The sequence below is a fragment of the Podarcis bocagei genome, assembly GCF_964188305.1.
Source record: "Podarcis bocagei genome assembly, chromosome: 4".
Classification (NCBI taxonomy): Eukaryota; Metazoa; Chordata; class Lepidosauria; order Squamata; family Lacertidae; genus Podarcis; species Podarcis bocagei.
Window position 1 is genome coordinate 34,288,246 of NC_138128.1, and position 26,726 is coordinate 34,314,971.

The window sequence follows — 26,726 nt, forward strand, 5'->3', positions numbered from 1 at the left end:
GGCCAAGTGGTTTGTGACTGGCAGTCGCTGAAGGTTTTGTTAACAACTTCTCAAACGAGCGATTGTGAAAGAGTCCTGAGCGAGATTTGTGCAGTTGTCCTTAGCAAAAGTGAGGCAGGAGTTTTTCTCTCACGAATCAAAGCTAAGCTTGCTCTTTTTTTCTGCTCATGCCTTTCCCAGAGATGTTCTGCAGAATTGCTGAAATTCCATTCAGAACGCCCCACATCTCATGCTATATTGTGTGGGGTTTCACATAAGACCCCTATTGAATTTCTCAGACACCAAATCTCATTCATTCTAGGAAAAGGAAGCGGGTGGTGGTGGTGGGGAAACAGAACAATATTCTGATTTTAGTACCTGTACCTTTAGGATAGCAAATAATTTTTTTGTGGGGGGCTGTGTGTGAGAGAGATAAATATCCCACCTGAAAAGTTCTTTGTCCACAGATGAGCAACTGTTTTAATCTCCTATTTGATTACAAGCTGCAATCCTTAGCGCCAATCAGCCTAAGCTCCCTCCTCCCTCCCTTTAAACAGTGCTTGCCTGCCCTCGGTGACAGAATCCATTCATAACGAGATAACACTGCATTGTGAAATGACTTATCCGGAGAGAAGAGACTGGCTGCTCCCAAAGGACTATTTTTCAGCCTTGCAACTGTTTTCATCTTTGTGTGTGTATGTGTGTGGAGGGGTAATAGATCTTCGTAGCTCAGACAGCCTGTAGCTTGTGATGCAATTTCGTTTATTTACTTTTTGCTAATGGCAGCAGGAAGTTGTGTGAGTATACACTGAGGGGGAGAAGATTGCTGCTGGTCAACGTAATTGTCATGGCTTTCATAAGAAATAGGCTTGTGGGGTTTAAAATGCAAGAATGGAAGCCATTCTTCCATTTGTGCCTGCCAGTGTCTCGTTGTTTGACCTAGGGCAACCTCTCTTTGCTCAGTTTCACCACTTGCACTTAGGGGAAAAATAATACTCCTCCCCTCCTCTCGCAAGAGCACTGAGGCTTAATTTATTAATGCATGTGAGGCACTCTGACTTTCTCAGACACCGCTGAGGAGGGAGCCCAGTGGATGGACTAGGAGCTGTGAAACGAAAAACCACAGCCCTGCATTAACTGTTTATGGGAAACAATGGACTCGGGAGTGGTTGCCTGTGCACTCCCTGGACAATTGCTCCCAATGAATCTCATTATTTAATAGTTTCTTGCTACTTGGGATAATAATAGGTCTCCTACACGAATCCTGGTGAGATTGTTTGCATAGCAATGTAAAGTTGAAGATAATTACAGAACATCTCCGTTGCTTGGGGCGCATGCATAATTTCCAGATAAGCAGCAGCCTTAATATCTTACAAGTAAGTGGATACCAAATTACATACAAAAGGGCACAGGTTCTGGATAATTGCAGTGTAGATAATGGGTATTTGGGTGGATGAGGAGGCGAGTAGCTTAGACTTCAGAGGAAAGTGTTAAAATGCAGGTTTTGGTTTACCTTAAAAGAAATATGTACCATCTTGTAGCATAATGCTTGCTGAGTGAAAACTGTATCCTGCTGGTCTGTGGCATTCCTTATTAACTCTGCAGACTTCTTGTGGCACAGGGGCAGTATGAGCTTGGTGTAATGGATTTTCCATGTTCCAAGAGCAGGCGACTATTTCTGTCTCCTTTTCTTCCCTAGATACTGTTTTGTCCCACTTTGTGTAGGTCAGCGTCTAACTCCCTTTGAAAGGAAAAGTCTTTGTGTCCTGTTTTTGCTGGTGTTCCATCTGCTGGATTTGTCATTCTTTGGAGGAGCAAGAGTTAATTCTCCTATTCATGGCCTGTCTGCATATTAAAGCACTTTTACCCCACTTACATCCCTGACCTGTAGCGTTGCAATTGACAGCCACAATAGGTTCACCACCTGTCTAAGCTGATATGGGATTTATCTTTGATGTTCATAGGCAGTGATGTAGGTTTTCCAGAAACTTCTGAATTGGGATTCTTTGCCAACAGGAATGTTTGGAAATGTTCCCATGCACATTAGGGTCATTTGCACTGGGAATCTTTCAGATTGCACTGGAAAATTTTCTGATATCATAGAGGTTGGGGGAGAGGAATCTATGACCCTAGATGTTGTTGTACTTCAACTCCCATCATCCCTAGCTAGGAGGGCTAATGCTCAGGAATGTTGGGAGTTGTAGTCCAGAACATCTGGAGGGCTATGCCCTAAAGCAGGCATGGCCGAACTTCGCCCTCCAGCTGTTTTGGGACTACAGCTCCCATCATCCCTAGTTAACAGGACTAGTGCTCAGGGATGATGGGAACTGTAGTCCCAAAACAGCTGGAGGACCGAGTTTGGCCATGCCTGCCCTAAAGAGTGATCTAATTTAGCAACTTTATTTTACTTGTCTTTTCTTTACAAACCTAAAAACTTGCAAACTGTTGAGCTTGCCTAATAAGCTGTTTGCAGTTGGTAACTATTACTGGTAATTGTTACTATTCTTTCTCTTTTCGCTTTGAAAAAGTAGGCGTGCTTGCATGTTACATTCAACAAGTGTACAGCCTGTGTACCTGTTTACACAGATAGTTGAACTGAATGTATATTACATGTACATATTCACATGTAATATTCAATGAATGTACCTGTATTGTTCACACAAATGCTTGTGTTTAGAGACAACATGTACCTGGGCTCAGTGTCAACATGTGAACACCACAGAGTTGCCACTAGCTAATTTTGCTGTTCTTCTGACATTCCTTATTTGCAATCTTCATCCATGACAGACACATCACTTTAGTACAACTCCTAAACTGTACTGTACATTTCATTATGAATGATGATGGTAAGATCCCCCAGCTTCCACTCAACTTCTGAGGATAAAATGCTTTTCATGTGTTTAAAGTGAGGAGGGAGTATAGCTGGTGTTGCATCGGCTTAAGTTGGAATTCTCTGATACTGTGGAACTTGCAAATCCAGGCCTTAGGCCAGCAGAGCATAGAATTAGCAGTGGCTGCCGTTCCACGGGGATCTATGGCCTCATTTTGTAATCAAGAAGCAAACCTTATTTCATTATGATTATTGGACAGGAACAAGGCCGCAATGTATTTAATATGAGGGCTGCAAAAATGAAGGATGTCAGTATATAGCAAGCAATTAGATTATCTGAATCAGCCTTCCCCAACCTAGTACTCTGCAAATGCTAGCTGGAGTTGATGGGTGTTGTTGTCAAAAATACCTAGAGGACTCCAGGTTGGAAGCTGAAGATGACATGGCTTATTGGCATTTAAAGCAGCTGAGATGTTGAGTTTGCACATTCTTCATGCCAGCTTTGGCTCCTGTGAATTTAACTTTAAAGGTGCCCTCTTGAATACATCTTGGCAGCAGGATTTGCCAGCTAGGTCTCTCCCCCACTGCTCCCTCTGCCCTGCAGTCCTGGCTTAACCAGTCCAGACAACCGCTTGTCATCTCTTGTTTCTTGGGCACACATGCTTTTCTCATTGTTTGCTGGCATGGGATTATTCCAGCACAAACCATCTGCTCCAAGGATGTGTGGCCAATACTTTGCTTGTTGTCTGCCACCCTCTTTGTGTCTATGACTTGCATTTTCAATTACTCTTATGTGCCTGCAGAAGTCAATCGCCATCTGCTTGTCCTTTCAGGAGTCTCTGTTTTCCTCAAATCTTGATGTGTGTCCTAACTTCTGTGTTTCATTTTCCTCTTTGATGCAACAACTGTGCATTTTTAGCTTTTGCTATACTATTAGTGTAGAGCGGGGGCAGAGTTTAGAGTTCAGCATGTTCCACTTGTTTTTGCTCCCATTTTAGTGTTCTCATTCACCTTTCCCCCCCTTCATTGAATTTACATTCAATATATTCTGCCCCTTGCCCTCTGATCTTCTATGTTTTATTGTTCTTAGCACCATGCCATGCTAGGTTACCTTTTAAAGAAGTTTCCCCTTTTTCTGCATTACCTGGGAGAAATTCTAACTGAATGCAGTGGGATTTACTTCTGAGTAGACATGCATAAGATTACACTGAGTAGGATCACACTGTCCTTTCCCCCTGAGACATGGTGCCTGTTTGCTTGAAGAAAGGCATTGTACTAATACTTGTTTAAAATGTTTGTTGGTGGGCTGTTGATGGTAGGGAAGATGGTCTGAAAGGTCACCTTCAGTTACTAGAAGGGTAGTTTACCATAAAGACATTTGATGTTTTTTCAAGAATGTTAAGTGTAAGTTAAAAGTTTAGGACAATATCTCATGGTGGGTACAAGCTAGCCAAGAATTATCTGGCTGGGTCCAAGGAATTGTTAATGCCTTGTAGGAGAAGATTGTGTCAAAGGCTTTGAAAGAGGTGATGCCATGACCCCTTCTGAAGAGGCCCTCCATGGACCTTGAGATATTGGACAGCCTCCACCTTGTAGATTATTTTTCTGGACAAAGTAATCCAGAGCGTGGTGGCCAGGTAACTGCAGGCACATCTGGATAAAGTGAATTATCTTGAGCCATTTCAATCTGACCTCTGGCCCAGTTTCAGCTTTGGTTGCCCTCTCTGATGACCTTTATTGGACAGAAAAAATACTAGCCCTTTGATTCTCCTTGACCTCTTGGCAGCTTTTGATACCATGGGGCATGACACCCTCCTGAAGTAATTTGAAGGATTTGTGGCACAGTGTTATGGTGCTTCAACATAGAGAATTCCTAGCAGAGAGTAGCATTGAAGGACTCACCCCATAGCTTTTGTGCTGAGGGTCCCATAGGATTCCATTTATGAGGATTTGAAGTGTGAAAGCCAATGATACTCAGCTAGCCATTCCTTCTGACTCAGGAGAATCTGTAGATGTGCTGGATCTAGCCTGGGGTTGTTGACAGGCTAGATGAGGGTTTGTAAACTATGACTTAATCCTGATAAGACAGAGACACACTGTATAAGCAGTTCTCATTTCTGGAGACTGGGGAGACAGCCTCCTCTGGGAAAGAGCAGAGTGGGATAGAGACTTTTACCCAAAGGGGTTTGTGTTTTTTGTTTGTTTGTTTGTTTGTTATCAGTGTTTTGTGCCAACATTATTTTAGCAACTTCAGAGAAACAGATTCCTGACTTAGGTACTGGGTTGCTGATAGTAGTAAGTAGTGAAGCCTGCCAGGCAGAGTTTTCCTTTGCTTATCTTAAATAGATAGCAGAATTATATACAACACATAATTCCTTTTTTTTAAGTGGAGCAATAAGAGTGGAGAGCAATATGAAGGTTGTTTTCCCCAGTATTGTAAAAGCTGACTTCAGATGACACATTGTGCAAAGAGGATTGTCTGCCAGCTGAACAGACTCTGGGACACTGCTTGGCAGGAAACCAAAGAATGACACTGCATTTACAGCAATCCTCTTTTATAACCAGTTCAAATAGGGGCTTCATTCAGAATGAGGCACTGGATTGAATTCTGGGTACATCGGGCAATCAGGAGGCAAGGGCAATTTAGTGTGTGGCAGGTCACACACTTACTACAATTTCAATTCGGAATACAGAACTCTTGGCTCTTTCTTTGCTGTATTTTCCCATTCTATCCCTATCACAGTTGAACAGGCATCTCTTAGTAGATGAGAGGCATAATATAGCCTTCAACTTTGCAGTTCAGTTTGACAGCAATCTCTTTGTTGTGGATTTTTACAAAGTCTAAATTGCAGTATGCTTAGACGGGACACCCAGAGTTATTTAGTTTTCAGTTTGATGCTGCTGTGAATTCATTCAAAGCATTATTTATCACTAAAAACCTGGAAATATCCACTGTCAAGGAGTGGCTAACCTGTATAGGATAGCAGCCGAGTGTCTTGGGTGAGAGGTGACAGTGTTTTATGCCACTGCAAGGTGATGCAGCTGAACTGTGCAAAAGATTGAAATAAATTAAAAATTGTCCAGTAGCACCTTCGAGACCAACTAGGTTTGTTCTGGGTATAAGCTTTCGTGTGCATGCACACTTCTTCAGATAGGTAGACCAACACAGCTACCTACCTGAATGTGCAAAAGATTGGTAAGATCCCTAGCTCTGTGAATGGAGAAGTAGAAAGGACAGTGCTAGTCAGCACTGTATGAACAAAGCCAGCATTGCAACTCCATCTGCAAAAGCAGGCATAGGCAAACTTGGCCCTCTAGATCAGTGTTTCCCAACCGGTGTTCCCCGGCACACGAGTGTGCCGTGAGACACCGGCTGGTGTGCCGCGAGATGCCTGGAGGGAGGCGGGCGAGTCGGGCGGCGAGAGGCGGGGCGGGGGCGGCGAGGAGAGGCCGCGCCTCCTGCTGCTGCCTGGCGCTCCTCCTCGCAGCCGGCAGCGCTGCCTGGGCGCCTCCGCGCGACTCTGTCTCGCTGGGTTTGGTCTCCCAGCAGAGACGGGTCACACGCGCCCCTCCCTCCCTCCCTCCCTCAGCCTGCGCGGAGGGAGAGCCAGAGAGAGGCATCGCTCCTGCGCTCCGAGGCGGATTGAGCGCAGCTGAGAGGAGCTGCCGAGGGAAAAAACGTTCACTTTTGTGCGTCCCTCCCGGCGTGACGCTGCGCGCTGACGTCACGGGGCGGGGCTTTAATGGTGGTGTGCCGCGAGATTTTTTTTTAGTACACAGGTGTGCCGTTGCCCAAAAACGTTTGGGAAACACTGCTCTAGATGTTTTGGGACTACAACTCCCATCATCCCTAGATAATGGGACCAGTGGTCAAGGATGATGGGAATTGTAGTCTCAAGACATCTGGAGGGCCGAGTTTGCCTATGCCTGTGCAAAAGTAAGGTAAAAGTAAGGGGACCCCTGACCATTAGGTCCAGTCATGGCCGACTCTGGGGTTGCGGCACTCATCTCGCTTTATTGGTCGAGGGAGCTGGCGTACAGCTTCTGGGTCATGTGGCCAACATGACAAAGCCTCTTCTGGCAAACCAGAGCAGTGCACAGAAACACCGTTTACCTTCCCGCCAGAGCAGTACTTACACTTATCACATTAGCTACTTGCACTTTGACGTGGTTTAACCTACAGCGCCACCTGTGTCCCTCCTGTGCAAAAGAGTGCACTGCAAAACATGATTTTTAACTGAAACCACATCCACACAATAGATACATTCTCTTTGTCTCTTTCACTCTTTTTCAGGAATACCCTCCTCCCCTTAGAAAACTCCAACAAACAGACTATCATGACCCTCAGTGTACACATCTCTCCTTTGTCAAAGCATGGAATAAAGTTCTCAAAACACAAGGGATGAGAATACAAGTGGGAAGCACAGAGAGGATTGGAAAACAAACTGAACCAAGTCCAGTACTAGTGGAAAAGGATGGTTCAGAGACTCAGGAGTACTGTGGTGCTTATCTTAAGCCAATTGTAGGAGAGAGCTGCTGGCTAGATCTCTTTACAATCCACTTCAAAGTTGCACTCAGGCTGCTGACTTGGAACTTCCAGACTAGGACCAGTTCAGAGGGTACTCCCACAAGGCTGCAGTTATCTCAGAGCTGATGTGTTGGAAGCTTATGTAGGGGGTGACTGGAGATAATGAGTGTAATTAGGTATATTGGATCATCTATCTGAATCATATGGAATGTGAATGCATACCAGGTCCTGCTAGGTGGTGTGTCTGTGAGATAGACTCCCCATTGTTGGTCTGGTTTATATGATAAGCTCATTATAAATGTTACTCCTTTTGCACAGATTGCTGCTCTGTGGAAACATTTTCCTCCCCTTTTAGTAGTTTACATCAGGGCTGAGTTATGTTTTAAATTGGCCTTAAGAACCTTTGGCTGAAAGCACCTTCACAGAAATCTGTATTTGTGCCTGTAGTTTCTGCTACCACCAGTGCAATTCTATGTGTGTCTACTCAGGTGTAAGTTCTATTGAGTTTAATGGGATTTACTTTCAGGTAAGTGTGTGTAGGATTTCAGCCTAAGATTGTAGTCTTGTACACTCAATCCTATGCATGTCTCAATTTAGTTCACCACAAGAAGACCACCAACGAGTCTTTCCAGGGAACTAACCCTGCAGTGAGATTCCTTAGGCAAAATGTGATACCATTCTCCCCACATCTGTTCACTGAGCTAGATTCTGGGGACCAACAATGTCTTTTACATGTCTTTTACTCTCTCCCTAGAAAGTTGTGGTTGGTTCCCTCTCTTTTAAGCTTCATGTCTGTGCTTTTAGGCTTTTCACCAACATTCTAGTGTAGTTTAGTATTGGTATATTATTATTATGCTGATTGTTGTGTTGGTCATTTTCTCAAGTTGCTTTGAATTTATAAAGAAACATTGTGGTAGAAATTTTGCAACAAATCTTTTCAGCAGTTACCTGCCCTGGATGCTAGTACAAAGTGAAGGACCTTTCCCCTGCAGTTAGAGGAGTTGGAGGGACTGGGTCTTTCATGCCCAACAAGAGAGACAGACTTTGTCTCTCTCTTAGCTTTTCTGGAATCCATAGAGAACTTGTGAGACAGTCACTTTCTCACATCATTGGACTTTAGACCATTAGAAGGAATAGCAACTAACTTCACTGCTTCTGGGTTTTTTCAAAGCCTAATATGAAGTGAAAGACCAACTCAAAACTCCCACAGCATCCTCCATCAGGGATGCAGGATTTGTGGCCTTCCAGATGTTGCTGGACTGAAACTCCCATTATCACTGAACATTTGCTGGGGATGATGTCCAGCGACATCGGAAGAGACACAGACTCCCCATCTCTTTTCAGTGTACCAGGAGCCTGGGATAAATTTGCATGTGTGTGTGAAATTTGGGTGACCACAAATTATAGATAGCTGCTAAGGCTGTCAAAGTTTGGGCCCTGTCTACATTTACTAGTGCTTTCCAAGTATTTGTCAATACATAATTATTGTGGGTGTTAAATTTACTATAGTGTCTACTCAGTAAACTATATGCAAATACAAATCCAGTCCTGCTTCACTGACATGTATTTTGAAAACTTCTGCAGTTGTATATGTCCTTCAGAGTTCTCATAATATGCCTGAATTTTGCACTCGAGGTCCAACATAATGGGAAAGGCCTTGACGGTTAAAATCTTTCTTCTTCTAGCAAAAGCGGTGAAGGAGGAAGTCCTATCAGAGAAGTAAAATGTGATAGCTGCAGTGACCTATCACCAAACAGTTGTGGATGTTCCAGGTCCCTTCTGGTGTACCAAAAATCTCATTTTGTGTAGGCTTCAGGAAAATCTCATGTCCTCCTATAATGTTCCATGTACTCAGATGTCCTCCAGTTGTACTGTTCTTTCCAAGAAACATAACATAACTAGAGACAAAATACTCTTGATTATGATAGAAGGGCTAAGTGCTTTATCACAATTACACTTTTTTTATTTCCTGGAAGTTCTAGTAAGAGCGGAGTTTGTAAATATGGGCATGGTTTATTTGCTGATAAATTGAACAACTTACATCTGTTTAATTTGTTGTGCTTTCTGTTTGCTTAAATATTTTGTTGTGGCCTGTGGCTAAATCAATTAACTTTCTAATGCTAATAGATATCCCCTGTGCTTAAACTTTCCACATTTCCACACAGACACTTGCACCTTTTTAATGAAATAAAGCTGCTCTGTATGAAATAGAAAGTTTTATGTGCATCACTTCCAAATGTTCTGTTTTAAATTACAGAGGTTTTAAATATGTGGTGGCACTTCATATTACAAGACACGCTTGGCTTCTCCAGCAGCTATTTAAAAATGTTCATGTCTTATTCAATGTATTATTAGTGTACTCTGTTATCTATCAAACCTTGTCTAGGAACTTTGTAGGAGTTCTATAGAAGCAAGTAAAATTTTGGCCACATAAATTGCATATGAACTTTTGCGGAGAAATAGAATCTTAATATTTGTATTGCATGCTTTCCCCAAATAATGCAAGGCAGATTGTCTGGTCTCTGCCTTCCTCTTCACAATAACCCTTCAAACGGTCATTAATAACAGACTGAAATGGTGGAATGGTCCAATCATGGGGCAAGTTGTTCCATAACCAGTGTTCAAAATTACCCAGGTGCCAGGCACATTTTACACCAGGCTATTGGCCAAGTGCAACCAAGTGAAGATGCCTGGGGACCTAAATGGTGCCTCACATATCCATCATCTGGAGGTGCATGCCTGTGAATCACTGGATCTTGACTGTTTCACGCATATCCTGTGGAATTCTATCCACTCCACTCACAGTTGTGAGGAATATTCTCACACAACGAATGGCCTGGGTCACCATTAAAAAAAGAGAGACATAGAAATAGGCCAGTATATATTTGGATCAACCTGGTGGTATTATTAGCACTGCATTTGAACCAGCCTAAGGATGCAAATGGTGCTGTGGTCTAAACCACAGAGCCTAGGGCTTGTCGATCAGGAGGTCGGCGGTTTGAATCCCCGCGACGGGGTGAGCTCCCATTGCTCAGTCCCTGCTCCTGCCCACCTAGCAGTTCGAAAGCATGTCAAAGTGCAAGTAGATAAATAGGTACTGCTCCAGTGGGAAGGTAAATGGTATTTCCGGCAGAAGCGGCTTAGTCATGCTGGCCACATGACCTGGAAAAACTGTCTGCGGACAAACGCCGGCTCCCTCAGCCAGTAAAGCGAGATGAGTGCCGCAACCGCAGAGTTGTCCACGACTGGACCTAACGGTCAGGGGGGTACCTTTTCCTTTAAGGACTAACCAGCCTGTTACCAGTCTCCCAGGGGCCTACCTAAATAGGCAGCTGCTGAATAAATTGTTAACAACTTTCAAGTGTTCATATTAATTTACTCATATAAATTTGTAGTCAAATCCAAATATTTGACATCTGTTCTTATGCTTGGCTACTCAGAAGTAAGTCCCACTGAATTCATTGCAGATAACTCTATACTGCGGGATTATTGTGGTCGTAAATGATTTTGTCTCACCCTTCAGTTTAGTGAGAGGCCAGGTGGGAGATGATAGATGGATGGATGGATAGATAGATGATAGATAGATAGATAGATAATGCCTTATCTTGTGACCTTCAGAAGCCTTAATTTGTCTTCAGTGGTACAGTTTGTTCTTCTGAAAAAATAGTTTGCCAAAGAAAATTCTGTTAGATTGTGTTAAGGCGCTACTGTGGCTTTTAGTTGTGGTCTTTAATGTTTGTGGTTTTTGAGTCTTTTTGCAGGACTGCAGTAGAAACAAATCAAGAGCACGAATCTTCAGAGAAACATGATACTAAGCTGTAAATCCTCAGCAGCAACTAATGTGTAGAATCCATTCAGACTCCATTCACATTCTTATAATTGAAATTCTCTTAAGAGTGTTGCCCCATAGCATAAAGAGATCTCTACTCCCCCAGCCCCCTTTACCACCAAAGTCTTTTTTAGCCATTGTGGTGCTGAAAGCTATTGTCACATAATCAACAGATGATGGTAGAACTTGGAAAGTTAAGAATGCCAGGTCTCAGTGGGGTGTATTCTTGCCTTTTGTCATTGGCAAACTAATCAACCTCATTTTGAGTGCTTGGCTGAATTATAACACTTCCTCCAAATTATACTAGCAAACCTCTTCCTCAGGGAACAATGTGCAATCCCTTAATCTCTCTCATACAATTGGCAGCTCTCTTCAATGTTAAGAGTATCACTCTTTAATGAAAGCATATTATTCACCAGTTTCTGCTTTCCATTTTTGCTGAGGGTATTGCCTTTACTAAAGGGTAAAAGCTACCAGAATCTGCACGCCCTTGTGTGTGAGACTTGGAAGTTGAGGTGCAAAAGTGTTTTAAAAAGCCAAAGACATAATAGTAATTAAAAAACAACAACAAACCCATAACTAAATTGTGATAGGAATTTTATGGTTTTAGATATATAGTAATGTTCATAACTCCACATACATGGATCAGTACAGGAAGGCCAACGTGGAACCATTTTGATTCCTAAACTGACCAAATCCTTTCTCTGCAAGGTTAAAAATGGAAAAGCCTCCCCATTGTCTCTTCCTTTAATCTGTGTTTGAATAAGGTGTGAGCCTGTGACCTGGCCCAGGAAATAAGTATTTTAGCATTACAAAAGAATGGCCAGGCTCCCCAGAAAATCCAATCAAGTAACCTGCTAGACAGGAGATAAACAAGGAGAAGAGAAAAACAACATTTAAATTTCTGTGATGTAGGTGGGATGTATCTGAGGGGTGGTCTTAGGTTACACCCCTTCTGTGATGTATGCATAATGTTTCTGGGGGTGGTCCTGATCTAGAGAAGGGGAATTTCAAAAGTCTTTATAAGGCCTTGCAGGCCATTGTTCTGGGTCCTCTTCCTCTCCTGCGTGTGAGGGGGGTACCCTGTTGCAACAGATCAATAAAGATCAGGCTTACTAGCTGCTTTGCTTCTCAATATTCTCTGGTTGGCCTCTGTTATTTTCTCCTACCAATAGGGAACCTATGTAAGGACTCTATATGGGCTCTTGGATACCCCATAAGGGAAAAGGGCATATTTTTATTTACAACAGATGGCGACCACGCACGAAGGGACTTTTGGTTACCCGGATTCTGGAGGCGAGGAAGGACTGGTTATCCAGCGCGCACCAGGCAGTTTGCCAGGAGGAATAACCAGTCTTCCATCGGTCCCAGGGTCTGGCAATAACTTGGAGTTCAGCGGGGCTAACCAGGGGAAGCAAAGCTTGATCAGGCCGGCCTTAAACAACCAGTCAAGAGATCCCAGAATCACCAGGACAGCGCTTGCGAAGTGAGTATGAGTAGGAAAAATGGGTAGTGGGGTGGGATTCTGCAAACCACAGCAAACCTATACTTCTCAAATCCTTACTTCTTTCCTCACTTTAACTCTTGAAAAAATTGCCTTCTACTCCTTTCTGTCCCCTCGATCTCAACACCAGCCTTAGCCCTTCGGAGTATGCCCAGGCAAGGGTTGTGTGTGATTTCTTCCACTTAATTCTTTATGCCAACCTATTCCTTCGGAGTTTTGCCCAGAAAGGTTGTGCAATTTCTTCTGCACTGAAAACTATAATTCCCAAAACTATAACTCCCAGGTGTAGCCGCACCTCTGCCATGGCGATCTTTGTTAGAGATGACCTGTGAGCGGAGAAAGCAAGGGCACCTGATTCCTTTCCTTCTTTGTCATTTCTGAGTCTCAATCTGGCATTGCAAGTGTGCAAGCGTTCAGTAGGGACTCTGAGTTAGATTGTAAAAGGCAGGGAGGTTGCTGTGAGTTGTAGAATAGAGATTAAGTGAGGGATCCCCAGGTTTTTCCCCTCGGAGATTTGTCCAGGTATCCCCAAGTTTTTTCCCTTGGATCCCCAAGTTTTCCCCTCGGAGATTTGTCCAGGTATCCCCAAGTTTTTTCCCTTGGATCCCCAAGTTTTCCCCTCGGAGATTTGTCCAGGTATCCCCAGGTTTTTTTCCCTTGGATCCCCAAGTTTTCCCCTCGGAGATTTGTCCAGGTATCCCCAAGTTTTCCCCTTGGATCCCCAGGTTTTTCCCCTCGGAGATTTGTCCAGGTATCCCCAGGTTTTTTTCCCTTGGATCCCCAAGTTTTCCCCTCGGAGATTTGTCCAGGTTTCCCCAAGTTTTCCCCTCTGATCCCCAGGTTTTTCCCATCGGAGATTTGTCCAGGTATCCCCAAGTTTTTTTTTGTCCAGGTTTCCCCTTTTCCGGACCCTTCAGAGTTTTGCCCAGGTCCAAAACCCTTTTAATTGAAAATGGGTGCACCTCAATCAAAAGAAATGAACCCACAGACTCCTGATGGGAAAGAAGCCCAGTTGGTGCTTACTTCCTGCCTGGACTCTGACAGTCCCCTTCAATTTGTGTTTAAGAAACGTTTTTCCTGTGTTTAAATTGTACTTAGGTAACATCCAGCAGCTGCTTATCTTAAATGTGCCATCTAAAATAAAAATGCAAGCTTGCTCCAAATTCTAAATCTAAGGAAGCCATGTTGAGCCTTATCAATCTTAAAGCAAGACAAAATGGAGAATGGAGTGTGCAAATGTTTGTTATTTGAGAGAGGCTCTAAAAGAGTTTTCCTCCCAAGTGGTAAAATCCTGTATACGTGCTACTTGTGTTCTGAAAGGGGAATTACCCCACCTCCTTCCTCTAGTTTAAGTGAGGAGGGCGATTTAAGTCTAATGGTAAATGTTTTGTTGTAACTTTTGAGTTTGCAAGTACACCTGTGTTCCAGTCTAAGTTAACCTAATGTTTCTGCTGCAAAAGCCTAGTTGAGCCAACTGCTCTCTCAAGCTAAAATGCAGTGTATGTATTTCATTAAGCATATGCCTATGAAAGTATGGTGTTCCTTCTAAGAAAAATATCTGAGTCCAGTTTTAACTTTGATCTGGTTGGACAGAAGAGTTATTGTAAGGCTCCTGGTATCAGTCTCTATAAGACGTCCTGGCCTCTTTTCTTAGAAAATGCCCCCCCTTGTTTCATTCTGTCTCTTTCAGGGTTTTTTCCCCTTCTCCTTCTTATTCTGTGCCAGGTAAATTTACTCCCGAGTAAGCTTCTTTTAAAGGAAACTGCAAAGGGGGGGGGCATAAATTAGGCTTACTATTCCTCTGCAAGTTCAGGAAAAATTGTTCACTCTTGTATTCCTTTTAAATCAAATCTATGGCTGTTTAAACTTTGCTTTATAAAAGATCCTCTCCCTATCTTAGGAAAAATGTTAACTTCAATCTTCTTTTAAAGATAATTTCTATAGGAATTTGCACTCTTTAGTCTAAGGAAGTAAACTCTCACTCAAACTAGCTTCAAGATCTGCTAAAAGGGTTGGGTACTTTTATTTTCTTTTTCCTTAGTACATGATAGGCGCATGGTTTGTGATAGGCGCATGGCTTGTGATCTCTTCCCCAGTTGTGTCTGTGTACATAAGTATGTGTGTGTTTCTGGTAGTACAAATCTTGCTATGAACCCTGTATTTTAGGGTTGGACTAGATGACCCCAGGTCCCTTTCAACTTTCCCAATTTGTGGCTGATGAGTTGAAATCCAGCCCAGATTGCTCTTTGTTTTTAAAGGTGAGAGGTGAATGTGTGTGTTTCTGGTAGTACAAATCTTGCTATGAACCCTGTATTTTAGGGTTGGACTAGATGACCCCAGGGTCCCTTTCAACTCTCCCAATTTGTGGCTGTGTGGAAGACCATGTGTCTGCAAGCATTGGAGGGTAATTCTTAAATTCTGGTGTGGTAATGGAGTTGAAATTCAGCCTAGCTTTGCTTTTTAGTTTTAAAAGGTGAGAGGTAAAAGCCATGATGTTTTGAAGCACAACTGGTAATATCAAGCATTTGAGTGATTACAGTATTTATCATTTTGTCTACTATTTTTTTTTAATCAAACTTAAAAGTCAATTCAAAGTTTAAGCACATACAAATGAATAATCAAGTACAATTAGCCTTGGCCATTCCTGTAAATTAAGGCGCAGAAAATAATAATATTAATAATAATAATAATAATTTTTTGTCTGCAAATGGTAAGGCTGAAATGACTGAGAATGTTAAAAAATCCTATGAATTCTAACGCTCTGGCCATTTTTACTCATAAATAAGAGAGCGGTTGATTGTTCCGCGAATGGCCAGAGGGATATTAGCCCTTTCCTGTACATAAAGGAAGCTTGGGCTGAATGGTGAATACTTGAATTGCTGAGTTTCTCTTTTTTGTTTTAAAATCTAACCCTATTTTAAAAAACCACTCCTTACCTGGCCATTTTTACTCATAAATAAGAGAGCGGTTGATTGTTCCGCGAATGACCAGATAAAATGACCAATAATGATAGCCCTTTCCTGTACATAAAGGAAGCAGTCTCAGTTTGCTTGGGCTGAATGGTGAATACTTGAATTGCTGAGTTTCTCTTTTTTGTTTTAAAATCTAACCCTATTTTTAAAATCTACTCCTTACCTTTCCCTTCCTTATTCTAATTGAGCCAAAAGATGCAACATTTTCAATTGTATAAAAGGTTTGCTGAGGCATGAACTCTGCACATGCACAGAGGCTAGATCAGCTTACAAAAGAGAGAGAGAGAGAAAGGAGGGGGGAGAGAGAAGGTTTGGAGAGCCTGAAACCTATACAAATTTCCTTATGTAAAATTTGGAACCATTGAGAGAAATCACCCTTAATGTCTTGCTAACAAAAGGTTCGCCTCCCAATGGAATTTAAATTTTATAAGTTTTTGTTTTTTTGTTTTGTTTTTTTGGTGTGTGTGTGTGTATATGCCTATGCATTTTAGGAACAGCACTTCCTGACAGACCTCTCACATGAAATAATTTTCCCTTTTAACAGAGTGTCCTTTCTTTTCTCCCACAGCACAAATGATAATGAGGGGATGCAAACAGTGATTTAAATACTCTATAAAAAGTAATTGCATTTGTTTCTCTTTTGTCTTTCTTCCCTAAAAGCCAAACAGCAACTTTCTTTCTGTTCTGTGAAACAAGTCTGAATCCCTGCTGTATTAGTGACCTCTATCTCTTTGTGCCTTTGACATTTTTTTTTTAAAGTTACAAATAATCTGTTTTCATTTATTTAATCAGTTTCTCCATGATGTCTATGAAGTTAATCGAAGCACAACCAAACATTGTTTGTGGAATGGTACTTGTTTACCTTTGGCCTGAGCATTTCTTACTAATTCTGTCACTTTGGCTAGTGCAAGGTACCTGCACAACTTTAAAATTGCCATTCATTTTTATTGGTATTAACTCATTTCCCAGTATTCCGCTATTAACATTACAGCTGATGTCACATCAAGAAACACTTTTATTTTCATTTGGGATGTTAGAATGCCAAAACAGATTACTTCAGGTTACTTATTAATTGTGTGTCTTAGCATTTATTTATTTTTGGTTCCTCATAGGTCATTTGTGTGTGTGTGTTTTACTTTGGGGACATGTTCATCACATGTTGAAAGTCAGTTTCATGAAGTTCTTTTATTGGATAGCACATGGTGAATTTTAAGTTTTCCCCATTGTTTTCCCTTTTTCCCCCCAGTCCAGTAGTAATCTGTGTGGTTTTGATAATATCTTTGTACTATTTAATAATAGTTATTTTCTGAATCTGATGTCTTTGTGTCAAGTCCATTTTCATCTAACTGGTAATTAATTTTTTGCTTTCTTTTTATTTTTTAACCTTTGTATTTTTACAGTTCTCTTTCTATACATGTGGAGTAATTTTTTATTTTTTAATATGAAAAGAACAACAACAACAAAAATTAAGTGAAGGAAAGCAAACAAACTTAGCAGATAATAACAGTAATTATGTGGAAATGTGATAATAATATTGAAATAAATAAAATGCTTAATGTGCTAAGATTTTTTATTATCTGCAGCTTCCCACGGAAAACTCAAGGACATCCCTTTTGCCTTTTCCCCCTTCCTTGTCTAACTGTGTTTAAGTCTCCCCAAAACCCTGACCCCTTACAGGATATCACTTCTACAGATGTGCAATGATGAAAAGCAGCAACAACCCCTCAACTCACAAGACCTGCAACACCAGAGTTTTCAAAGTGCCCACAGTTATCTCTTTCAAAGGCTATAGACTGAGGGGGGAGGGGTTGAACTGACAAAGGGGGGAGGAGTTGAATTGCAAGGACATTTTTTCACTTGAACCTCAAGCCTCTGCTCCAGGATTCAAAAGATACATACGTAAAAGATCACAATTGTGTCAAGATATGCAACAGATATTTAATTATTTTGTTTTGTATTATGTGTTATTATGTAAGAATGTTGAAATGTGTCTGACAGTGTGAATTCCACAAAGGGGGGCAATTTATTGTGCGTAACTGTTTTTATATTTAATGTCTTATTGCTTACACACCAATGGAGAATTCTCATGCATTTTATACTTTCTAATAGCTCACACTATTGTGTAGTCCAATGTTTAGATAACCACATTTCATTGTCCCACCTGACACTCTGCCAACTTTCCCTATCCATTTTAATATGTGTTAAACCTCTTTTTGCCAATGACAAACTTCTGGATCCATAAAACACCAGGTACATGAAGGTGGATATGCTTTGGTTTAGCAGGAATGATTCCTTATAGACTTAAATTGACTTATTTGGACAACTGCCCTTGTTAAGAATGGTTTTCTTTTAACAGATTGGTTTGAAGACTTGAGAACCATGGGGCAAGATAAATTCAAATTGGACTCAGTTTGAATTGGGCAAGTGTATCCAGGCTGCAATTAGCTTTTTGGTCCTTTAAGTGCAAGTGAGCAACTTCTCATGAGCCCAAGACCACAGCCTATAATAAAATCCCATAGCTAAAGGCCAAGGCGAAGACCTCTCCCTCACGAGATGCCCAAAACCTGTGCCAGCTATGGTGAATGCCAGGCGACATGGTTAAATGAAAGCCCTGAGGGGATTCAACAGACAAGATGTGTTGCTGTAGCACTATGTCAGTGTGAGACCACAGAAGAGCTACCTTGACACCTGAGAACACAAAAATGGCGGGGGGGAAGCAAACTGCACTTTTCAGTCATTAGTGGACCTTACCTTCCTGCTAGGTGTAAAGCATAGAACACTATTGAGTAAATGGTCTCTCCCAAAGTGTTAGAATGCCACAGGTAATTTAGTAGCAAAACGCAACATGTGTTATGATATATTCATACAAAGACATCCATTTACAACATACGATGTTATTATTTGTGGGGCAAAAATTTTTAAGAAAAATTCTAGCCCCAAAGGGGGGAAATTGTGATAGGAATTTTATGGTTTTAGATATATAGTAATGTTCATAACTCCACATACATGGATCAGTACAGGAAGGCCAACGTGGAACCATTTTGATTCCTAAACTGACCAAATCCTTTCTCTGCAAGGTTAAAAATGGAAAAGCCTCCCCATTGTCTCTTCCTTTAATCTGTGTTTGAATAAGGTGTGAGCCTGTGACCTGGCCCAGGAAATAAGTATTTTAGCATTACAAAAGAATGGCCAGGCTCCCCAGAAAATCCAATCAAGTAACCTGCTAGACAGGAGATAAACAAGGAGAAGAGAAAAACAACATTTAAATTTCTGTGATGTAGGTGGGATGTATCTGAGGGGTGGTCTTAGGTTACACCCCTTCTGTGATGTATGCATAATGTTTCTGGGGGTGGTCCTGATCTAGAGAAGGGGAATTTCAAAAGTCTTTATAAGGCCTTGCAGGCCATTGTTCTGGGTCCTCTTCCTCTCCTGCGTGTGAGGGGGGTACCCTGTTGCAACAGATCAATAAAGATCAGGCTTACTAGCTGCTTTGCTTCTCAATATTCTCTGGTTGGCCTCTGTTATTTTCTCCTACCAATAGGGAACCTATGTAAGGACTCTATATGGGCTCTTGGATACCCCATAAGGGAAAAGGGCATATTTTTATTTACAACAGTATCCTCTGCCACTGTACATGGCAAAATATTATTGAGGATAACTGAGTCAGACTTTTAGCTTTCCTTTTCAGGAGATAGGGGCTAGTTGCTCTTCTCCAAAATACGTAGGTAACATTATAGGAAAACAGAACTATGATTCTAGACCTTGCAAGTACACAAACTTCCATTTTTAATATCATAACAAGACAGTATAGAAGAGTATACTCATATTTTTCAAAACTGGGAAATAAATAAAGTGGACGGATTCAGCCCCTTTATTATAAATGAGCAAGCATTGTCTAGACACAGAATAGAGTTAATAATTGGAGGAGAGACCTCAGTGTTTTCAATATCTGTCAATGCAATATTTGAAGAGTATTTTACCAAAAGCACTCGGTCCAACATACATGGTTGGGAAACTTACAACTGAAGAAAACAAAACTGGAAGAGGTACTAACAAATGTGGAAACTAAAGGGCTGTTAGTTAAGTTTTTTTGCTTTAATATGAAACTTTTACAATAAGATGAACAAATTTAAAGGTCATTGTGACAGGGATCTGGGAGCTTCCATTTGTGTAGAAAAACACGGTAATGCTAGTATACTGTTGGGCAACAGGAATTTAGAAAAGGGTAGCCTGTAGCAACAAGAGTTTTAACCCGGCTGTAACCAAACCATGATTATACAATTAAACGGGCTTCTTCTGCATCCTAACCTGTTGCCAAACGGGTCCCTAGTCTGCTGCCAAATGTGGATATGGAGCATTGAGGAATCATTAGTTTGTTGAGAGGTCATACGGTTGAGGTGATAATTTTGCAATGCTCATAATTATACTTTTCATGTATCATTATTCCATATTTATACATACGATCCCTTCAGGCCATCTCCATATGTCTGACGGTTCAATCGAGTGTTTGGATGCTACGGCATTTGCTTTCTAAGAAAAAACTTATTTGTCTTTACAAGGCAAGGTTGTGACCTTTTTTCTGGGCCTGTTCTCGGAGCAGATTAGTTACACCTGACTTAAATTAACATTCCAGATGTCTCAGTAATAATGTCAGTTCCTGAAATATTTCTGGTAGTTTATATTACTGGTGTGCTGTGTCTTGTGTATCCCCCAGCCCTTTGTGGTTCCTTTCCCCACTGTTTTGAGTTGTACAGATTTTTTGTTTCGCTTTAGCATTGCACATAATTTCGAAATGGTGTGAGGTGCAATAGTATTAGTTCTGTTTTGGGGGTTGGTGGGGGTATCTGCTTATGAGGAGATAGTGACGAGAAAGGTTTCACACACACACCCTTATAACACTTGGACTCAAGGTCATCCGCATGAAGCTGACTGGCAGCGATTCAGGACAAACAAAAGGAAGCAGTTTTTCATACAGCACATAGTTAACTTATGGAATTTGCTGGCACAAGCGGATGATCATCATCTTGGATGGTTTGAAAGAGAGCTTTAGACAAATTTATGGAAGGTAAAGCTATCAGTGGCTACTAATTGCCTTTGAATGCCGGTCATTGGGGAAGCAACAATAAGAGAGAACTGTGGTCCTCATGTTCTCCTTGTGACTTCCCAAAGGGATTTGAAAGAGGCATGCCTTCCCAGAAGCATACCTGAAGAAATTCCTCCCTCATACCAGCCTGTTGCTGCTTCAAAGTCATCATCAGAGGCTGTCACCGGTGCAGTTTGACCAGACCGAAGGTTCATTGTTTTCTTTAAAGAGAAGGGCCCCTTGCATTTTTACTCTTAACATTCAGAAGTGACTCATCCCAGACTAAAAGCCATCGCTTCTAAAAGCAGCCACAGTCCTGCAACGTGACAGTTCTGTGTCGGAGAGGAATAAAGTGTGTTGGCAGAGATGAATTGTGCTCTGGTGGCTTCGGTAGTACTGCCCTGCTGAATTCTCTGCATGGCACATCCATTCTTGTTTGAACTCTTCCCCGCCTCCCACCCTTTTGACTGCCTTTAATTCATCGCCTCTCTTCTTCTCTATCTGAATGTGTAGAATGGGAAGGATACCATGTCCGCTACTGCCTTTAAGAAGACCTGAAAGATAGAAATTGTGTGAAAATTGGTTTGCACAAATAATGTCACTTGTATGAACAATGAGAGCTGCCCCTGAATTGGCATATGTATGTAGCCTACAGAAGGTGTGCCCAGGTGGGGGGGATTTTCTACAGAAGTATCAAGTTGATAGGCTTTGGGAGGGGTGGTGGTCAGAGGATGCAGGGTTGAGTAAGGAATGATAAAAGGGGTCCTTCTTGGGTCAAGGAAGAGTTTCCCTTTGCCATGTTAGATAGCTGGGATAGCTCAGTTAGTAGAGCATAAGGCTCTTTAATCTCAGGGTCATGGCTCTGAGTGCCCCATTGGGCAAAAAGGACACGGGTGGCGCTGTGGTCTAAACCACGGAGCCTCTTGGGCTTGCCAATCAGAAGGTTGGCAGTTCGAATCCCCGCGACAGGGTGAGCTCCTGTTGCTCTGTCCCAGCTCCTGCCAACCTAGCAGTTCAAAAGTACACCAGTGCAAGTAGATAAATAGGTACCGCTGTGGTGGGAAGGTAAACAGCGTTTCCATGCGCTCTGGTTTCTGTCATGGTGTCCCATTGTGCCAGAAGCAGTTTAGTCCTGCTGGCCACATGACCCAGAAAGCTGTCTGTAGACAAATGCCAGCTCCCTCGGCCTGAAAGTGAGATGAGTGTCACAACGCCATAGTCACCTTTGACAGGACTTAGCCATCCAGGGCTTCTTTACCTCCTTTACCTGCCCCATTGGGCAAAAGGTTCATGCATTTCAGGGCGTTGAACTTGATGGCCTTGTGGTCCCTTCCAACTCCTACAGTTCTGTGATTCTGTGTATGCTTAGGTCCACCCTGAGCAAGAGATTCCACTGTGAGGTTCTCTTTTCGTAGGAAGGCTTTTATGCAAGGGGTCCTCCAGAAGTTTTGGACTTACAGCTCCCATCATTTGTGACCGTTCGGTGCTCTGGTTGTGGGATTATACTCCAAAACATCTGGAGAGCACTGGTGGGACCAGGCTGGGTAAGAGTTGTGGGCATATTGGGCGAGTGGGTCGAAACATCAGCTCTTCTCTAAAACAGTTATTTACAATACTGTAGTAGTGAGGGATTCATGTGTATAAACAGGGAGGGTGTTGTTTGTTTCATTGAAAAAGGAAAACCAGAAGCCTGGGCAAGTAAAAATAGTAAGAAAAACATAACACGTCCAAACCCCTGGTATCTCTATATGGAATCATTCTGCTATCCATTCAATATCTCTGTATGGTTTTATTTGCTGCAAATCAAAGAGTGTATCTAATTCGATGTTTAGAAATGATCATAACTAGATCTGCAAATGTTTTCCGGATGTTTTCAGTAGCGTGTGTTGCAGGAAGTCTGACATGCTTATCTTGTCCCAGTATCAGGCTGCATTTTTTTTTAACGGTGAAATAGCATCTCCCCATTTTAATTTTTCGGGTAAGATTTCAATTTAACTGTTAGTGCTGAGAATAACATTCTTTAATGTCTTGGCAGCTCCACTGAGAGTGCTGGAAAGTGAAACTGACACTCTTTTTCCGGCTTGGCTTTGGCTTGCTCACTGCTGGGTGCATGCCGTGCTTTTAATCTGACCATTTCCCAGCTATGTGGGGGATGCTTGTGAAACCATTACAGAAATATTTCTGCCTCTTACAGGAGTTAATGGGGTTTTCCCCCTCAAAAGAGTAAGGCTGCAGTCCTATATGTGATTACCCAGCAGTTCATCTTGTTGATCACAGAGAGGCTGACTTCTGAGTAAACATGCACAGGCTTCTGCAATGAATCAGTTTCTTTCAGCAGAGCTAACCAGAGTGTTCGTGCCCTGTTCATTTGCCACTGTGTTCAGTTTATGTGAGGTGGCCAGTAGTACACGGCTTCTGTAAATGCCAAAAGTTAACCAGAAACATAAAATGTTTTGGCAGAGGAATGGGAATTTGGATGTGTCTTGAGCAAAATTACCATGGCTTAAAAACAACAACCAGTAAAGGCATGAACTTGGCATGTAATATAGGATAACTTTTAAAGTGTGCTTTTGCAATCTGCAAGTGAATCAGGAGGAGATTGTTTAACATGCACCATGTGTAAATATTCCTTACTGTGTACATCGAAAAAAAATTTGCATTCTGTATTGCAAAAGGTCAGGAAGGGAGCTGATCACAATGCTGTTAGTCAGGCAGGCTTGCCCTTTGGCTTACCTTTGGTACTATGAATTGCATCCCACAATGGAAGAAAACTGAATATTGATTTCTGGGCATACTCTCTTCCATTCCCGCGTCAGTTTATTGGGAAGAATTTGTATTTGTTTGAGGTCATGCCATTGAAACGAACTTGGAGGAATCACATAGCCTCTTTGCCTCTCACCCATAATAGGAGGAGAATCATAAATGTGCAAGGCTTTGTGTGTGTGGCAGGGTTAACTGTTTGTATCCTTGCATCAGCATCGCATATTGGCAATCTTGTTAAGAAGCTATAATCTGCTATGCCAGTTGTTCTCCTCCAGGGACTATAGGCGGTATGACGATTTGCATGGAATTCTGTATCTACTAACCTCATTGTGTGTTCATGTGTGAAGGCATTTCTAGGTGCGAGGATTCTCTAGCCTTACCTTCACTTTCATTGTCTAGAGTCCTGGAGCAGATTGTTTTTGCAGTGTGAGCACTAGAGAATAGGTTAGGAAACGTGCTGAGAACACTGCCACTTTCTGTGGCCCAAAGATGTGTTTTCTCCACCATGAAAAGCTTTGAAAGAAAGAACTGCTTAAAAAAAGATCATTCACTCTTAGACACATAGTGGCTTATAGGAGAAAGAGACACAAGAGCAGTTTAGAGCAGTGTTTCCCAAACGTTTTTGGGCAACGGCACACCTGTTAGCCGGAAAAAAATCTCGCGGCACACCACCATTAAAGCCCCGCCCCGTGACGTCAGCGCGCAGCGTCACGCCGGGAGGGACGCACAAAAGTGAAAGTTTTTTCCCTCCCCCTTGCCGGGGTGGGAGGAGGCAGCAGAGCGAGGGCAGCTGAGGCGGCGGCGGCTGTTGTGGTGGTGGCGGCGATAGCGGGCGGAGGAGGGGGCGGCGGCGGGAGTTGCTGCTGCTGTTGTTGTTGCTGCTGCCCGGACATGCCGGCCTCCTCCTCCTCCGCTGTCTCGCGCTCCTCCCTTTTGCGCGCGCTGCCCCGCCGCTCGGCACCACCACCGCGGAGCCGCCCCCGGCTCGACGCGGATCCTCGCCGCCGCCGCCTCTCACCGCCCGACTCGCCCGCCTTCCTCCCACGGCACACCAGCCGATGTCTCACGGCACACTAGTGTGCCGCGGAACACCGGTTGGGAAACACTGGTTTAGAGGTATGTACCATCAATATCAGGGGACTCAGGTGGGGCTGTGGGCATTCAGAATTGTGTGAATATGCATCACTTGAAGTCTGGAAACTTAAGACATGTAGCTTTCTTTTGAGCTGTGTGGACGTTGCAACCTTTTGAGAGGGTGTCCTTAAACACACACACAGAGCTGTCTTAGCACACAACTTGTGGCTTATTGTGGCTCCCTAGCACAAATAAAAGTGAATATTCAGTGTCTCTTTTTCAGCAAGATGGTTAATGTAATGCACCATCGAAAAGCATGTTGGATGGGAAATACCTCATGTCAAAGACCCATGGATTTTTGGCATGGTATGTAGCCTAAATAAATACATTTGCAGGCAGTATCCTGCGCAGGCTTTTCAACATAGTAGCAGCACCACTTAACACCTCCATTTGTATTTTCAAACCAAACAATCCACAGGATGGGCTGGTCAAAAGACGTTTCAGAACCATAAGCATTTGTTAAATCTCTCCAGCTTCCTTTTCAGAAGCCCATCACAAATCGTAAAACAAGTTTTGCCGTATATATTTATTTAAGGGGCATGGCTTTTTTTTAAAAGGTGAAGTATCAAGTTTCACAGCTGTTTGCTATCATCCAGGGATACCTTTCAGCTATGCTAGTCTGGGTTCCTTTACAAGGTATTCGGATTAGAAAGGCAGCTTTAGAAAAGAGAAATGCTAGAGGTAAAAAGCTTGCCGAAAGAATTTATTTTTGAAGCAATATAAAGAAGCACAAGTGAAAATGGATGGTCTCATGCATACCTGATAATGAAGAGAAAAGCTCTTGTACAATGTGACAGCACTGACTAGACTATATGGGTGGAAGGGCAAAAGGTGTGGAATGTCTGTGTCTATTATGAAAAGACGGAAATTGCTGTCTGTATTTGGAACACTGCAGGCTCAATATATCCTGCTGACAGTCTGGCTAGTGGCCGCTGTTGTACAAAGCCCATGAAGCCAAGAATTGTCAGTTCTTCATTTTAAAATAACTTTCCAATCATAGAAAATTTTTAAGAATACATATGTGGGTTATAAGTTGACTGCTTTTTAACTAAAGACTCTACTTTTTCTCCCCCCTAGGAGTGTATTCTCAGAAAACATTGGCTCTAGACGGGTCCAGAAGGCAAGAGTAAATCCAGTCTACATGCACAGAGTCCACTGGCTCAGCTTGAAAGTGTTTTCATGAGTTAACACTGGGACCAGATCCACCCTTCGTTCCCTGCAGCCAAGCAATCTGCAGCCAAGCAATGGGCCAAAAAATCTCAGGGAGCATAAAGTCTGTCGATGTCCGGGAACCCCCTTACAGACCTGTCAAAAGAGAACTGAGGGGTCCAGATTTCTGCAAGCCTGCGAGATTGGATATGTTGCTGGATATGCCCCCGGCCCATTTGGAGGTCCAGTACAAGCACGCTTGGAACAATGAAGACCGATCCTTAAATATATTTGTGAAGGAAGATGACAAACTGACGTTTCACAGACATCCGGTAGCCCAAAGCACAGACTGCATCCGAGGCAAAGTTGGGTATACGAGGGGCCTACATGTTTGGCAGATCCACTGGCCCGCCAGGCAGCGAGGAACACACGCTGTGGTTGGAGTGTCAACGGCAGAAGCGCCTTTGCATTCTGTAGGATATACGTCGTTGGTTGGTAGCAATAATGAGTCATGGGGCTGGGACCTTGGGCGCAACAAACTTTATCACAACTGCAAAAATCAGCCTGGGGTGACATATCCCGTATTTTTGGAACCAGACGAGTCTTTTGTACTCCCAGATTCCTTACTGGTGGTTTTGGATATGGATGAAGGGACACTTAGCTTCATTGTGGATGGACAGTACCTCGGAGTGGCCTTCAGGGGACTAAAAGGGAAAAAACTCTATCCTATAGTCAGTGCGGTATGGGGGCACTGTGAAATCACAATGAGATACATCAACGGACTTGATCGTAAGTGTTCCACCACACTTCTGATTTATTTTCCCCAAACACCTTAAACGTGTTTCTATCTTTGCCAGCTTAACAGTTTTCTTCCATACTAAATGTGCAGTCGGGGAGAAGTTGCACCTGCCTGTCCTGTAACCTTCTGGTGAAATAAGGTCATCTGGGTGATGGT

At 42.6% G+C, this 26,726-nt stretch overlaps 1 protein-coding gene across 3 annotated transcripts in view; it reads left to right on the forward strand.

Annotated features, from left to right (window-relative positions):
* Window positions 1–26,726, forward strand: part of SPSB4 (splA/ryanodine receptor domain and SOCS box containing 4) — a 182,852-nt gene that overhangs the window by 110,958 nt on the left and 45,168 nt on the right. For 2 of the 3 annotated variants that reach the window (XM_081192743.1, XM_081192742.1), the window contains exon 2: window positions 25,700–26,560. In XM_081192743.1, coding sequence (XP_081048869.1) covers window positions 25,867–26,560 — 694 coding nt within the window. In that variant the 5' untranslated portion in view covers window positions 25,700–25,866. Of the gene's footprint in view, window positions 1–20,876; window positions 20,935–25,699; window positions 26,561–26,726 lie in introns of those variants that run through there. The other variant, XM_081192744.1, reaches the window with a different exon arrangement.